The sequence below is a fragment of the Moschus berezovskii genome, chromosome 1 (assembly GCF_049115385.1).
Source record: "Moschus berezovskii isolate FMDL1 chromosome 1, NW_MosBer_1.0, whole genome shotgun sequence".
NCBI classification, from domain to species: Eukaryota; Metazoa; Chordata; class Mammalia; order Artiodactyla; family Moschidae; genus Moschus; species Moschus berezovskii.
Window position 1 is genome coordinate 9,650,726 of NC_142460.1, and position 16,575 is coordinate 9,667,300.

Here is a 16,575-nt window from a genome sequence, read left to right on the forward strand (position 1 = left end):
TGTCAAGGTCAGGGTGTGAGCCAGGATCTGGGAGATCCTACAGGTCAGCTTTTTAATTGAGTGTGAAACGTGTTCTCTCTGGTAGCCTGCTGCGTGTCTCTTACTCAGTATGATGCTGTTGAAAGATAGATCTTTGTGGAAGAATTAATCTTTTTTTTTTTTGCCTCAAGTGATTTGAGTGCTATATTTTGGTTATTTAATATCTTTTCCAGTTTTATTGAGATGTAATTGACATACCTCACTGTATAGTTTTAAGATGTGGAGCATAATGGCTTGATTTACATATATTGTGAAGTGATTACTATAGTAAGTTTAGTTAGCACCCATCATCTTACAAAGATAATAATAAAAAGAAATGAAAAATTTCTTTTTCCTTGTAATAAGAACTCCTAGGATTTACTCCAAAACCTTCATATATGCCATACAGCAATCTTAACTGTAGTTACCATGTTGTACATTTCTGTATTTTTAAAAGAAGTTTATGTTTTATGATTTAAACTGGTAGTTTGGATATAGTTGTAGATTATGAGATTAGTCACTAAAAGTCAGATTAAGTTAAGTGCTAAATTGGAAAGTCCTGCTTTTCTTTAGTTTTATAATTATTATTTATATGTATTAAGATTTAGAGAAAATAAGTTATAAGCATTATACAAATTTATGATTATAGTTATTATAAATTTTCTCCCTTTTATAGAAAACATAGCTCTGCTGGCAGAAACAGCTTTGAGATTCCTGGAATTAGTACAGTTGAAAAATCTCAATATGGAAAATGACCCAAATAGTGAAGAAATAGATGAAGTTACACATCCCAATGGAAATTATGACACAGGTAGTATGATTTTTCTCTTCCAGACTTTGTTATGTAGAATGAATTGCTGTTATTTAGAATGTGAGCTTGCAGCAAACTTTCTTTTGTAATTCTGATGTAAAATGAAAGAACACCAGATGTGCAGAGGGAAGGATTCCTATCGTTTGACTGTTCTCTTCTATGCTTTCTTATGCATTGTTATCTCGCCAGAAAATGACCAACCTGTCACCACAGGTTCTAAGCTCAGTAGTTTTTCAACCAGAATTGACTTGTGTCGACAGCAAAGCTAGCTGAATTATAAAATAATTAATTATAGGATAAAAGGAAAAACATTGACAACACCATAGCTAAGGAATCTAAACATTTCCTACGTATGTGAGTATATTCTGACATATACTCAGTCATAAACTGTTTATTTTATACTACCTATGATTCTTGTATCAAAACCCATACCTTTTATCATAAAGGAACAATGTAACAGTGAACTCTGTAAGGTCTGTCCCTGGCTCACATTTCTCTACATCCATACAGATTTTTAACAGGCTTTTAGTTAATGTTCATTGTGTTGAATATTTATAAGTCAAATAATATACTAAGATGTTTTCTAAGATATTTCTAGTTCAGAAAAACTAGAGAAATCTACTTTTCAGATGGGGAAACAATGGAAACAGTGACAGACTATTTTTTTGGCCTCCAAAATCACTACAGATGGTGACTGCAGCCATGAAATTAAAAGACGCTTACTCCTTGGAAGCAAAGTTATGACCAACCTAGACAGCATATTAAAAAGCAGAGACAGTACTTTGCTAACAAAGGTCCGTCTAGTCAAGGCTATGGTTTTTCCAGTAGTCATGTATGGATGTGAGAGTTGGACTGTGAAGAAGGCTGATCGCTGAAGAATTGATGCTTTTGAACTGTGGTGTTGGAGAAGACTCTTGAGAGTCCCTTGGACTGCAAGGAGATCCAGCCAGTCCATTCTAAAGGAGATCAGTCCTGGGTGTTCATTGGAAGGACTGATGTTGAAGCTGAAACTCCAATACTTTGGCCACCTCGTGCAAAGAGTTGACTTACTGGAAAAGACTCTGATGCTGGGAATGATTGAGGACAGGAGGAGACGGGGACGACAGAGGATGAGATGGTTGGATGGCATCACCGACTCAATGGACATGGGTTTGGGTGGACTCCGGGAGTTGGTGATGGACAGGGAGGCCTGGCATGCTGCAGTCCTTGGGATCGCAGAGAGTTGGACACGACTGAGCAACTGAACTGAACTGAAGATAGCTGTAGTGTTTCATTTGCTTGTTAAATGGATCATTTTATGCAACAGTATTATTTGAAGTTGAAAACACCGGAATAATTTTAAACTTAGAATGTATCAGGAAATTTTTGAAATTACTTGGAAAATAATACTGTTGTGCATCCTATAAGCATGTAATTGGACTGTTTATTTTTTTAAATATATTTGGCTGCATTGGGCCTTAGTTGGGGCACTTGGAATTTTTACTATGTCACGCGGGATCTTTCATGGTGGCTCACGGGTTTAGCTGCTCCAGGCCATGTAGGATCTTAGTTCCCTGACTAGGGTTCACACCCACGTCCCCTGCATTGCAAGGTGAATTCTTAACCCCTGGACCACCAGGAAAGTCCTTGGATGTTTTAACTAATGAAGTTAGACAATAAAACTTCTGGGGAGTTAATCTGAAGTTTTTCTTAACATGAATATAGAATTGTACCTTTCAGACCACCTTTTCCCTTGACATTGGTTGCACCAGAAGTGGGCTCTGCCTTCATTCTTTAGTCAGCGGATAACTGTTAAACATCAACTTTGCATCAGGCAGTTTGTGTGCTTGCTGCGAGCATTTAGGGATATGGTGTAAGTGAGACAGAAAAGATCCCTGCTCTCTTGAGACTGTTTTAGTAAGGGGAAGACAGCCAGCTGAGTAAATAATGAAAAGAAAGGGTGGGTAGGAGACAAGATCAGGGAAGGAGGTGGTGGCCAGCTCGTGTGAAGTCTTGTCAGGACTTGCAGTGTGTTTTCCGGCTGAAGGAAATGGCACCCCACTCCAGTGTTCTTGCCTGGAGAATCCCAGGGACCGGGGAGCCTGGTGGGCTTCCGTCTATGGGGTCACACAGAGTTGGACACGACTGAAGTGACTTAGCAGCAAAGTGTAGTTAACCAGCACCTGCACCACCAGAGTATGTCCTGACCGGTCTTAAGCGGCTTCACATCCTCAGGTTGATCTTACTGCACAGTATCTCTCTGGTGCTCTCCCGTGGGTTTCTCGTTGAGCCTCATAAATAGAGCTCGTAAGTCGTGAGACAGTAACCATGCTTGTGGCGTCTGCTTATCGTGATGTTTTTCAATCTGTGCTTCATTTTCCCAGCTCTCCTTCAAAGCTTTGAGTAGTGGAAAAACAGTGATTGTAGGTTTTCTGTGGTGGCTTCTGTAATCATTCTGTTTCCTCCAAGGAGTGAGAAAGACTGGGTCTGTATGTTTGGAGGAAAGAAAATTGATCACATTTTTCTTTGTTTTCTTTTTGTAGAGCTCCAAGCCTTACATGAAATGGTCCAGCAGAAAGTTGTCACTTTGCTAAGTGACCCTGAAAATATTGTGAAACAAACCTTAATGGAAAATGGGATAACACGGTTGTGTGTATTCTTTGGACGTCAGAAAGCCAATGATGTTTTGTTGTCCCACATGATCACTTTCCTGAATGATAAAAATGATTGGCATCTGCGTGGAGCTTTTTTTGATAGTATAGTTGGTACGTTTTTGTTTGTTTTTAAATTTATCTTTAAGATTTGAATTATCTTCTCAAACAGATAACTTCCATGCAGTCTGAAAGGTGACAGTACTACCGAATTTCATTAATAAGGAAATGAATTCCTGGTATTTCTGTCTGTCTTTGTGCTTCTGGGTGATGGGAATATCTTAGGTGATCAAGAGGTTGATACACACATATAAAGGGATACCTTGTGGTCGTTAAAAAGTATGTTTTGAGAGAATATTTAATGACCTGGGAAAGTACCATGAAGTATTACTAAAGTGACTGAACCCAGTTGAGTATAGGTAATAATAACAAATGATGTGTTTATTAAAAAAGCTGAATATACTAAGATGTGAGCAGTGATTATTTCTGGGGCTGGGATTACAGGTAATTGGGTTCTTTTTTTCATTTTTCCATTTTGTCAAATTTTCTATAGTAAACATGCATCATTTTTACAATCAGAAAATAACAAAGTATAATTATGATTGAAAATCAGTCTAATTAAAAAGGAAGCTTACAGGCTTTGCTTTTTGTAAAACCAAAAATTTGTGAAAAATTAGTCAACTTTTTTCCCACTACTTTTTCAAAATGTTGCAATTCTTAATTTTCAGATTTATTTAAAGAAGAGAAATAATCTTGTATTTTATCTACGTATGATTCCTGTTGTTTTTAGATTCAGAATTAGAAAGAAATGAACTTGAGTAGACTAAGTCATGTTTTACACTAAGATTTAATATTTTTCATTTTGGAGTAATAACTGATCATTTTCCACCTGATTGTACTGACCTTTTCAATTTTAGGTTTGGTTATTTATGAAATATTATGTGCTAAAACCATATTGCTACAATTACCCCCTAACCCTTTATATATCATTTTACATATGATCGTAAAACTTGTCTATTAACTCAAAAAGCTTAAAAACTGTTTTGCACACTGGCAAGCTTTACAGGTATCCAGACTTTCTTATGTAGTAGCAGAAGCTGTGGAGTTTATAGATTTTGATTTTCAGTAATCTGGGAAAGTAACTGATAAAAGGTTTGTTGTTGGATGTTTTTTCTAAAAAATAAAAACAGGGAAGAAACTCATCTAGCAATAGTATTCCTGTTTCTGCAAATATTACTGTAAAATGTTGTAGAGAAACGGATACTTCCTACTTTTGAAAAGTCTTGAAATTACTGTTCTTGCTTTGTTATAACTGGAGATTACTGTACCTCCTCTTTTCAGACCTTTCTAGTTTGTTTTTAACTTTTGCATTAGTTTATTGATTCATCTCAGCCTTCCGTCTCGGACTCCATCTAACTCAGCTCCTAAACACAGTATCCTTTGCTTCTCATCTCTGTTTGTCTGTCTTGCTCTCTCCTTTAAGTAATCTTGTTTTATTTCTTTTCTTTGGAGAAGATAGTTCTTGAAACCTCATCTACTGGTCAATTCATGTGGATTTTTTTTAAAAAAGATTGATTTTTTTTGCTTTTTATTTTTTGGGCAGTCTGTTGTGCTTGGGCTTCTCTAGTCGCACTGAGCGAGGACTGCTCTTGTCGTGGAGTGTGGCCTCCCGTTGCCGTGGCTGCTTCTGGCGTGGAGCATGAGCTCCGGGCGCGGCTTCAGCATTTGCAGGCTTCAGGCTCAGGAGTTGCGGCTTGGAGGCTCTGGGGCGCGAGCTCAGTAGCTGTGGCGCACGGGCTTGGTTGCTGCAGAGCATGCGGGATCTTCCCCTACCAGGGGTGGAACCGGTGTCCCTTGTGCTTACTGCAAGGTGGATTCTTAACCTCTGGATCACCAGGGAAATCCCCATGTGTATTTGAAACACGGCCTTTATGTTCTTTTTTCACTTTTAAAGTAATTTTCATTTATTTTTTGTATATAAAAGTTAATACCTACTTGATACAGGAAAATTGGACTTCCCGGATCATGCTAGTTGCAAAGACGCTGCCTGCCAGTGCAGGAGGCGTAAGAGATGTGGGTTTGATCCCTGAGCCACGATCCCCTGGAGGAGGGCCTGGCAACCCACTCCAGTATTCATGCCTGGAGAATCCCCATGGACAGAAGAGCCTGGCGGGCTACTATCCACAGGGTTGCAGAGTCTGACGTGACTTAGCACAGATGTAGAAAAATTGGAAGATCTAAAAACCTTAAGGAAAACAACTCCCCTCCAGTTCTCCAGCCCACGTACAGCCTCCGTTAATGTTTTGTTTTTTCCCTTCCTCTGGGTCATCCTCGCCTCCTCTTCCCACCCGTCATCCCGTTCTGCCATATATGCTGGGAGGCACTGGTATGTACTGGCTGAAAGCAGTTTTTTTAATTGTTTAATTGAAGGGTGATTGCTTTACAGAGTTTTGTTGTTTTCTGTTGAACATCAGCATGAATCAGCCATAGGTATACATATGTCCCCTCCCTCGTGAACCTCACCCCACACACCACTGCTGCTTTTTCCATTCTCCTGTCGATGGACATCTAGGTTGCTTCCATGTTCTAGCTATTGTAAATAGTGCTGCAGTGAACACTGGGGTCATGTGTCTTTTTTCAGTTTTCTTTTCCTCAGGGTATATGCCCAGGAGTGAGATTACTGCGTCATGTGGTGGTTTTGTTCCTGGTTTTTTAAGAAATCTCCATACCGGCTTCCATAGTGGCTGTATCCGTTTACATTCCCACCAACAGTGCAGGAGCATTCGTTCCCTTCTCTCCACACCCTCTGCAGCATTTATTGTTTGTAGACTTCTTGATGATGGCCATTCTCACCAGTGTGAGGTGACATCTCATTGTAGTTTTGATTTGAATTTCTCTAATAATCACTTGGTCGTGTCTGACTCTTTGGGACCCCATGGACTGTAGCCCTCCAGACCCCTCAGGCTGTGGAATTCTCTAGGCAGGAATACTGGAGTGGGTTGCCATTCCCTCCTCCAGGGGATTTTCCAGTCCAGGGATCAAACCTGGGTGGCGCGCCTTGCAGGCAGATTGCTTAGTGTCCGAGCTACCAGGGGAAATAATAAGTGATGTTGAGCGTCTGTTCGTGTGTTTGCTGGCCATCTGTGTGTCTTCTCTGGAGAAGTCTCTGTTTAGGTCTTTTCCCACTTTCTGATTGGGTTGTTTGTTTTTCTGGTATTGACTTGTATGAGCTGCTTGTATGTTTTGGAGATTAATCCTTTGTCAGTTGTTTCATTTGCTGTTAGCTTCTCCTGTTCTGAGCATTGTCTTTTCACCTTGCTTACAGCTTCCTTTGCTGTGCAAAAGCTTTTAAGTTTATTTAGGTCCCACTTGTTTATTTTTGTTTTTGTTTCCATTACTCTAGGAGGTGGGTCATAGAAGGATAATGCTTTGATTTGGTTGCTCTTGAACACTTGCATGGCGTGTTTAAGAGCAGCCACTCTTGACACCAGATTGCTCGGTTCAAGTTCTGGGTTTGTCACCACTGATTGTGGTTCTAGGGGAAATCATTTAATCTTTTGTGTGCCTTAGTTTCCCTGTCTGTAAAATGAGGATGATAATATTAACTAACCCACTGGTTGTTTTGAAGATAAAATGAATTAATGTGTGTAATAATGCCCAGCCCCTGAGTGCTCTGAATGTGTTACATCACTTCTCAGTCTTGTGATTTGTTAAACCTTCATCTAGTAACGTGTGTATTCTGAACATTTTCTCATGTTATTAAAAATTATTTGAAACCATAATTTAATAAGGAGAAATATTTTATTACAGTTTTACCAAAGCTTAATAAACTGTTCTTTTGAATGTTTAAATTGTTTTTACTTTGGTCAACATATATACATCTGTTCAGTTCAGTCGCTCAGTCGTCTCCGACTCTCCGCGACCCCATGAATCACAGCACGCCAGGCCTCCCTGTCCATCACCAACTCCCGGAGTCCACCCACACTCATGTGCATCAAGTCGGTGATGCCGTCCAGCCATCTCATTCTCCGTCGTCCCCGTCTCCTCCCGCCTTCAGTTACATCTGACCATTTACATGAGTGTTTTCTTCTGATTATTTTCTCAGGTTGGGAGTCAGAAATTTTAATTACTGAGTTAAACAATGTGAGTGTATTTTTAGAACTTGGCACATTCTGTAAGCTTCTCAAAGACATAATTGCCGTTTCCTGCTCTGGCCGGCGCGTTCAGCACTGCACAGCCTCCCAGTGTGGGAGAGGCTTCAGTCAGTCTTCGTTGGCAGCTTAAAATGATGCCTTGTTGTGACGTATATTTATTTGCATATCACTGAAGGTGAAAAAAATTCCTGATGTTGATTACTCGTTCATATTTCTTACTATGAATTTTTAATTTATTATTTTGGCTCCCATTTTTGAATGGTGTTATGCTTTTCTTATAATTTTTTGAGCCTTTTATATATACATTAAAAACAACATTTTATCACTTCTATGGCAAAGAACCTTTTCTCAAATTAACTTTATTATTTTTTATGTCGTTTAAAATAATTTTAGTGTTTGATCTTTTCCTTCTTGATTTTTTTTTTTTATTTTACTTTTGCACTTAAATCTTTTTCCATTCCAGAATTAGGTTAATTATACGTGGGGTGCATGTCTTTTTTTGTATTAAAGCTTTATTTTTTTACATAGAAGTAAGAATCTGGCCTGCAACGCAGGAGGCCTGGATTCGATCTTTTTTTGGGAAGATCCCCTGGAGGAGGGCATGGCGACCTAATATTCTTACCTGGAGAATCCCATGGACAGAGGAGTCTGGCGGGCTGCAGTCCATGGGGTTGCGGAGAGTTGGACACGACTGAGTGACTAAGCACAGCATAGCATGAACTGCTTAATTAATCTTTATTTGGGGCTGTGGTATGAGGTGAAATCTAAATTTTTCTCAGGAATGTAACCAATTTTCCCAACACTGTTTACTAAACATTTCATTTATTTTCCATTTGTGAAGCTCCTGTCTTCTGTTACCATCTGTTGCATGCATATATCTTTCAGGGTCACTTTTCTAGGTATCCTGTTCCACTGATGTTTTTTTGCCACTTCTCAATAGTATACACTTTATAGTTATATTTTAATTATTATATATTTATAAGCAACTTTAGTATCTGGTAGAATAAGCTCCCCAAGTGTCAGTCTTCTTTTCCAAAATATTTTGAGCTATTTTAGTTTGTTACACATTTTAGTTTGTAAAGTTTCTAAATATAATTCACTGGAATTTTAGACAGTGTTTTTTCTTTTACTACAGAAAACAGTTCTAAAATTCTTTCTCAGTTATAAGGGAAATATGCTTTTGCAAATTAGTCAAAATATAAGAAGTAATGTGTGAAAGGCAGTAGCTGCACTTTGCAGAGGCACTTACTCTGGTGTGTGGTTTTGGTTTTTTGATGTCTTCAGCTGACTATTGCTATCTTATATAGTATTTTCATATTATCCTTTTCAGGAGTATCAATTTTATACTTTATCTCTTGACTTTTTTCTGTGCCAGATGAAGAGTTAACTCACTCATATCGTAATCTGATCCCCCTTGTCCTCTCTGTTTTGAGGTGTTGATCACTGTGTTCACAGTGGTTGTTTTTAGATTGTTGTTTTTGTAACTTTGAATAATTCAGTTTTTTCTTAATTGGCTTTCTGATTTGGACTGCAAAGAATTTTGTGTTTCCCTCCTTCCTCCTTCACTTCCTTCATTTCTTTTTTATCTTTTTCTTTCTGCTGCTTCTGTTGGTTGATAATTCAACTAACGATTGCATTTTTGTAGTTGATAATGTTTAAATTCTGTTCTGTAATCATAATGAAGTTTCTTCTGCTTGTATAGACTGATTCTGAAAATTCAAAATAATTTACATGAGTGTGTAAATTTTATTGACTTTAGCACCAAGTCGTTGGCTGTATTTATAATTGCTTCACCACAGTTCTGATGCCACGACTGTTATCACTTGATGAGAATGTCTATAGCATCAAGGTCAATGGATTCTTTTTTCTATCCTCTGCAAACAACTAAATACATAGTACATTTTATTTCATTTTTACACTGACTTTCTTGAACAATTATTTTTTTTCATTCTGGAGTTTGAGTTTTTTGTTTTCCTTTTAGAGAGAAAATATACCTTCTTCACTCTGTCTATAATATCTAGCTTCTTTCTTACTAGTTTTATCTATTGCTTGTAATCGCTTCCATTTTTCTTCTTAATGACATTTTTGAAGTTAATATTGACTTTTAGTTTTAATTTGGGCTGATTGATTTCGAGGTGTTTCCTAGCTTTTATCCTTTTCCCCTCTTGAATTCTTGGTTTATATCTACCATTTTGTCTTTCTCCTTTTTCCTCATTTTGTTGGAAAACATCCTCAAGAAACTTTCTTAGAAATGTTTGCATGGGAGGTAACCACGTATAGTTCTTGCGTGTCTCACGATGACTCATTTTTGTATCCTTATTTTATTGACAGTTTGGGTATAAAATTTCTTCCATAATCTTGAAGATCTTGCCCTGTTGTGTTCTAGCCTGCATGGGTGCTGAAATGATCATCTGATGCCAATCTGATTCTGCTTCCTTTTTAGGAGATCTGTATGTTTCTTTCTATAAGCTTATAGGATCTTTTTCCCCTTGGTGTCGCAGAATTTCTTGATGATTGGCATTGGTGTGGGTCTTTTTTATTTATTGTGCTGGGTAGGAAATGCAGTGTCTCTTTGTGGGTTATTGCTTAATATATTTGATTTTTGATTCATTTTATTCCGTGGTAGCTCAGTGGTAAAGAATCTGCCTGCAGTGCAGGAGACCCAGGTTCGATCGCTGGTCGGGAAGATCCTGGAGAAGCAAATGGTAACCCACTCCGATATTCTTGCCTGGAGAATTCCATGGATAGGGGAGCCTGATAGGCTACAGTCCATGGGGTCACAAAGAGCTGAGGATACGACTGAGCAACTTAACACTTTCACTAATAACATTTGTACTTTCAGGCATAAAAAAATCATGTATGGTTGCTTCTCTTTTTCAGGTGTCGCTGCCTATGTTGGCTGGCAGAGCTCCTCAATCCTCAAACCCCTGCTGCAGCAAGGCCTTAGTGATGCCGAGGAATTTGTTATTGTGAAAGCGCTTAACGCCCTTACCTGTATGTGTCAGTTAGGGCTGCTGCAAAAACCCCATGTCTACGAGTTTGCCAGTGATATTGGTAAGTTTTTGCTTCTTAAGATTAGTATGGGAAAATGAGGGAGTGGTAAGAGAAATACGGGCTTCCTGGTGGCTCACACAGTAATAAAGACTGCCTGCAGTGCAGGAGACCTGTGTTCGATCACTGGGTTGGGAAGATCCCCTGGGAAAGGGAATGGCTACTGCTGATTGACAGCATTGTGAAATCTCTAGACGATCTAGAGTCCGGTTTTCAGCTCTTGTCTCTGTGTGTGTGTGCACATACGTGCACACCCTCGTGCGTGCTTATGCCTGCATGCGCCTTCTGTGTGAGCGACACGCAGGCCACGCACAGGAGCATTGGTTCTCCGGCCCGGGCTGGGAAATACACCTTTGTCTTAATCTGTAGTTTAGTCTTGGTGATCCATGAAAGATGAAGGTTTTTTATTTTTTAACACAGTGTGGATGAAGTCTTTAACTGCTCTGAAGAGGTCGCTTATGCTTTTGGACACTTGATTGTTAGTTGTGTTGAGACTGTATGTGAAAGATTGTCTGTGGCTTCTGTCGTTACACTGATCACCGGTTAAACACTTGTAGTATTGCCATTGCTGCTGTTAGTAATTTTATTAACCAGTGAAAGCATTACCTCCTTGACCTTTATAATAGTTAATCTATGTTTATCAATTTAAAATTCAGAATAAGAACAAACCGATATATGTGACCCTTTGTAAAAGTAAAAATATTAGAAACTTTTAGTTTTCTTATCACTTCATTTTAAGGAAGTAACCAGTGTGAGATTGCCAGTTGGCTCTGTATTGAGAAGACATGAGATCTTAGACAATTACCTTTTTAGATAAAATATTTTATTACTGCTTAATGCTTTGCCAATAAAATTAGATTTGATTGATAAGTTTTTCTTGAGGCAATCCTTGGAGAAAAAAAGACAAAGAAATTATTATTTTGATTATTGAAATTAGATGATTAGATAGTAGAGGTATAAAATTTCTAGAAGTTTTTATGCATGAATATGGCTTTTTAAAAGAAAAAATTTGTGGAAATCTGAGTATATGTAGATTTCTTATTTTGCACTCTGATATCTATAATCGTTCTTTTAGTCTGTAATCCTAATTTGAGTTTTTTTAATGATTTTGTTAAAAAGAATTTAATAGTGAAGTTTTGAGTATTGGCAATGTAATTGTGATAAAAATCTCTGCTACACTGAAATACTTTTAATTTTTTTGTGTAAGCTACAAAGTACTAAACCTTGGGGGAATCATCTCTCTTTTTTTCCTCAGTTTTTAAAAAGCTTATAGCTTGGGAAGCAAAAATTATTGGTATAATAAAAGATGTTAGAATGTCTTTTGAGTTTCTTGTCCTATGTAGTATAAGGCAGATGTAGAAAGCACCGGTTTTCATAAGAATGTTAAAGAGAAACGTATCATCCTAACACATACCTTGCTGCCTGGAATATTTTCCTGCTCATTTCTCATATCAGTGTTGTTTTTTGTTTGTTTGTTTTTTCTCCTGTGAAAGTGGCATTGCCTTTTAAGGGTCAAATTTTCCTGGCTTTTGGCTTTGATATTCTTTATTCTAATGAAAATCCTCTGTATATAAATATGTATTTATACATTATAATTTCACATAATGTATTCCTTCTGTTTCTTATTTGAAATTATTTTTGAGATTTAATATAGTATGTAAGTAGCATTTTACTTGTCTGCAAAATGGATGTCCGTCAGTTTTTAAGCAAAAATTATCATAAAAGGTAGTTTTTTACCTCTCTTGTCAGAATCTACAGAGATTTTTCCGAGTTCTGCTGTTTTCTAGTCGGGGTCTTAAGTGTCTTAAGGTGAATGTAAATTATCTTGAGGTGTAGAGTAAATCCAGTGTGTACAGCATCGTATTTCTGCTTCTGTGCTCACTGCGGTGGGCTGCTGCTGCTGCTGCTAAGTCACTCCAGTCGTGTCCGACTCTGTGCAACCCCATGGACAGAAGCCCACCAGGCTCCCCCGTCCCTGGGATTCTCCAGGCAAGAACACTGGAGTGGGGTGCCATTTCCTTCACTTTTCACTGCGGTGTGCTCTCCACCAAAGACTGAGTTTCTGTCGCTGTCATTCCGTCGATCCCCTACCCACGTCACCCTCCTCCCTGCCCCCCCCGGCCTGCTGACTATTACTGTGTCCTCTGTGTTTATATGCTGTGTGTGTTTGGCTGAGTTCATTTATTATTTTTCATTTGTTTTTTGTGTGCCACACGTAAGTGAAATCATATGGTGTTTTTCTTTCTCTGACATATTTAACTTAGCTTAGTATACTCAAGGTCCGTCCATGTCATTGTACATGGCGAGATTTTGCTTTTTTTGTGGCTGAGCAACCTTCCATCGCATCTTCAGTCCACATCTTCTTTATCCATTGGTGGGCACTTAGGTTGTTCCCCGTCTTTGCTGTTGTAAATAAAGCTATAAAGAGCATAGGGGTGCATATATCTCTGAATTAGTGTTCTGTTCTTTGGATAAATCGCTTGCGTGTGGCACGCCAGACAGCCAGAAATAGCAGGAGCTTATGGGAGTTCTGTCCTTGACTTTCTGAGGAGTCTCCACGGTGTTTTCCGTAGTGACTGCTCCAGCTTCCACTAATGCAGTGTAGAAAAGGCTTCCCTTTCTACACACACTTTCCAGCACTTGCTGTTTCTCATCTTTGTGATAGCAGTCATTCTAAGAGTGTGAGGTGATAGCTCATTGTGATTTTGATTTGCATTTCCCTTATAGTCAGCGGTGGTGAAAATCTTTACATGTGTCCACCAGCCAGCTGTATGTCTTCTTTGGAAAAACTCAGCTCCTCTGCCCTTTTTTATGCAGGTGGTTGTTTTTTGGCTGTTGAGTTGTCTGAGTTCTTTATATATGTTGACAGTAACCCTTATCAGCTGCATGACTTGCAGACAGCTTCTCCCACTCAGTAGGTTGTCTGTTTTGTTGACAGTTTCTTGTTTTGTGCAGAAGCTTTTTAGTTTGGTGTGGCCCCATTTGTTTATTTTTGTTTCTCTTGTCTGAGGAGACATATCTAAAGATTTTTGCTAAGACTCATGTCAGAGAGCATGCTGTTTATGTTTACTTTTAGTAGTTGTATGCTTTCAGGTCTTGCATTCAAGTTTTTAATCCGTTTTGAGTTTTTTTGTGTGTGATGAGAGAGAGTACAGGTGAAGTCGCTCAGTCCTGTCCGACTCTTTGCGACCCATGGACTGTAGCCCACCAGGCTCCTCAGTCCATGGGATTTTCCAGGCAAGAATCCTGGAGTGGGTTGCCATTTCCTTCTTCAGGGGATCTTCCTGACCCAGGGATTGAACCTGGATCTCCCACGTTGTAGGGAGACACTTTACCGTCTGAGCCACCAGGGAAGCCCTTTTAAGAGCCTGGCCTTTCTCCATTGTATGTTGGGTGCTCTTGTTCACATCTCTCTGGATAATGATCAGTCCACTGATGTGAGTGGGGTGTTAAAGTCCCCTAGTTACTCTGTTGCTGTCAGGTCTTCCTTTTGGTCTGTTCATGATTGTTTTCTGTGTTTGGGTGCTCCTTAATTGGGTGTGTGTGTGTGTATATATGTATATACGAATCACTGTTATGCCTTCTTGATGATTGTCCGGTTTATCATTATATACTTTCATCTTTGTCTTTTGTTACCTTTTTTTTTGGCTTGAAGCCTGTTTTACTTGATATGAGTATGGCTACATTCCTTCTATTTACACTGTAATTTGGAGTCTTCTGTCCCTTCACTTTGAGCCTATGTTTGTCCTTAAAGCTGAGGTAAGTGTCCTGGAGGCAGCATATGTAGTTGGGTCTTATTTTTTTCTTTTAACCTTTTATTTTGTATTGGGTTATCAGTTCAGTTCAGTTCAGTTCAGTCGCTCAGTCGTGTCCGACTCTCCGCGACCCCATGAATCACAGCACGCCAGGCCTCCCTGTCCATCACCAACTCCCGGAGTACACTCAAACTCATGTCCACAGAGTCGGTGATGCCATCCAGCCATCTCATTCTCCGTCGTCCCCTTCTCCTCCCGCCCCCAACCTTTCCCAGCATCAGAGTCTTTTCCAGTGAGTCAACTCGTCTCATGAGGTGGCCAAAGTATTGGAGTTTCAGCTTTAGCATCAGTCCCTCCAATGAACATCCAGGATTGACCTCCTTTAGAATGGACTGGTTGGATCTCCTTGCAGTATAAGGGACTCTCAAGAGTCTTCTCCAACACCACAGTTCAAAAGCATCGATTCTTCGGCGATCAGCTTTCTTCACAGTCCAATTCTCACATCCATACATGACCACGGGAAAAACCATTGCCTTGACTAGACGGACCTTGGTCGGCAAAGTAATGTCTCGCCGCTTAAAAATGTTGTGATAGTTTCAGGTGAACAGCAAAGGGACTGAGCCGTACGTATACATGGCTCCACTCTCCCCCAAACTCCCCTCCTCTCCAGGTTGCCACATAGCATTAACGGAGTTTCGTGTGCTATGCGGTAGTTCCCTGCTGGTTATCCATTTCTCATATAGCAGTGTGACAGATCCAGCCCAGACTCCCTACCTGTGCCTCCCACCGTCCTTCCCCCATGGCAACCATAGTCTCATTCTCTAAGTCTGTGAGTCTCTTGCTGCTTTGCAAATCAGTTAATTTGAAACATTTGTTTTTAGGCTTCACATATAAGGGAGGGCTTCCTTGGTGGCCTCTATGGTAAAGAATCTGCCGGCAATGCAGGAGACCTGGCTTTGACCCCTGTATGGGGAAGATCCGCTGGAGAAGGGAATGGCCACCCACTCCAGTATTCTTGCCTGGAGAATCCCACGGACAGAGGAGCCTGACGGGCTACAGTCCATGTGGTTACCATGAGGTTTATATAAAACATCTCATAGGTACATGTGTCTTTTTCAATTCTGGTTTCTTCAGGGTATATGCCTCGGAGTGGGATTGCTGGGTTATATGGTGGTTTTTTTCCTAACTTTTTAAAGGAATCTCCATACCATCTTCCATAGTGACTATATCAATTTACATTCCCACCAACAGTGCAAGAGGGTTCCCTTTTCTCCACACCCTCTGCAGCATTTATTGTTTGTAGACTTTTGGTGATGGCCATTCTGACCAGTGTGAGGTGATACCTTATTGCAGTTTTGATTTGTAGTTTCCTCTTCATTTATTTATAAATATATATGACATATATATCATTGGAAGGACTGATGTTGAAGCTGAAACTCCAATACTTTGGCCATCTGATGTGAACAGCTGACTCAATTGAAAAGACCCTGATCCTGGAAAAGATTGAGGGCAGGAGGAGAAGGGGACGACAGAGGATGACATGGTTGGATGGCATCAGTGACTTGATGGACATGGGTTTGGGTAAACTCCAGGAGTTGGTGATGGACAGGGAGGCCTGGCGTGCTGTGGTTCATGGGATCGCAAAGAGTCGGACACGACTGAGGGACTGAACTGAACTGAACTTCATTTATTTGGACTTCTGTGTTTCTAAGTTTGTTCCTTCATTTGTGTAATATTTGTCCGCCTTTTCATGATTATTTTTTAAACTTATTGTGTTTGAGGTCTCCTTTTCCCAGGCTTCAAGGTTGAATTCTTTCTTCCTTTTGGTTTCTGCCCCCCTAAGGTTGGTTGCGGAGAAGGCAGTGGCAAGCCACTCCAGTACTCTTGCCTAGAAAATCCCACGGATGGAGGAGCCTGGTAGGCTGCAGTCCATGGGGTCGCTAAGGGTCGGACACGACTGAGCGACTTCACTTTCACTTTTCACTTTCACACATTGGAGAAGGAAATGGCAACCCACTCCGGTGTTCTTGCCTGGAGAATCCCAGGGACGGGGGAGCCTGGTGGGCTTCCACCTATGGGGTTACACAGAGTCGGACACGACTGAAGTGACTTAGTAGTAGTAGTAGTAGTAAGGTTGGTTGGTCCAGTGGTTTGTG

General features: G+C 39.9%; 1 protein-coding gene across 3 annotated transcripts in view; it reads left to right on the top strand.

The window, feature by feature from the left end:
- PIK3R4 (phosphoinositide-3-kinase regulatory subunit 4) overlaps positions 1-16,575 on the top strand; it is a 76,497-nt gene that overhangs the window by 14,639 nt on the left and 45,283 nt on the right. For all 3 annotated transcript variants that reach the window (XM_088835193.1, XM_055416555.2, XM_055416570.2), the window contains exons 5-7: positions 695-829; positions 3,352-3,573; positions 10,494-10,667. In XM_088835193.1, coding sequence (XP_088691319.1) covers positions 695-829; positions 3,352-3,573; positions 10,494-10,667 — 531 coding nt within the window. The remainder of the gene's footprint in view (positions 1-694; positions 830-3,351; positions 3,574-10,493; positions 10,668-16,575) is intronic.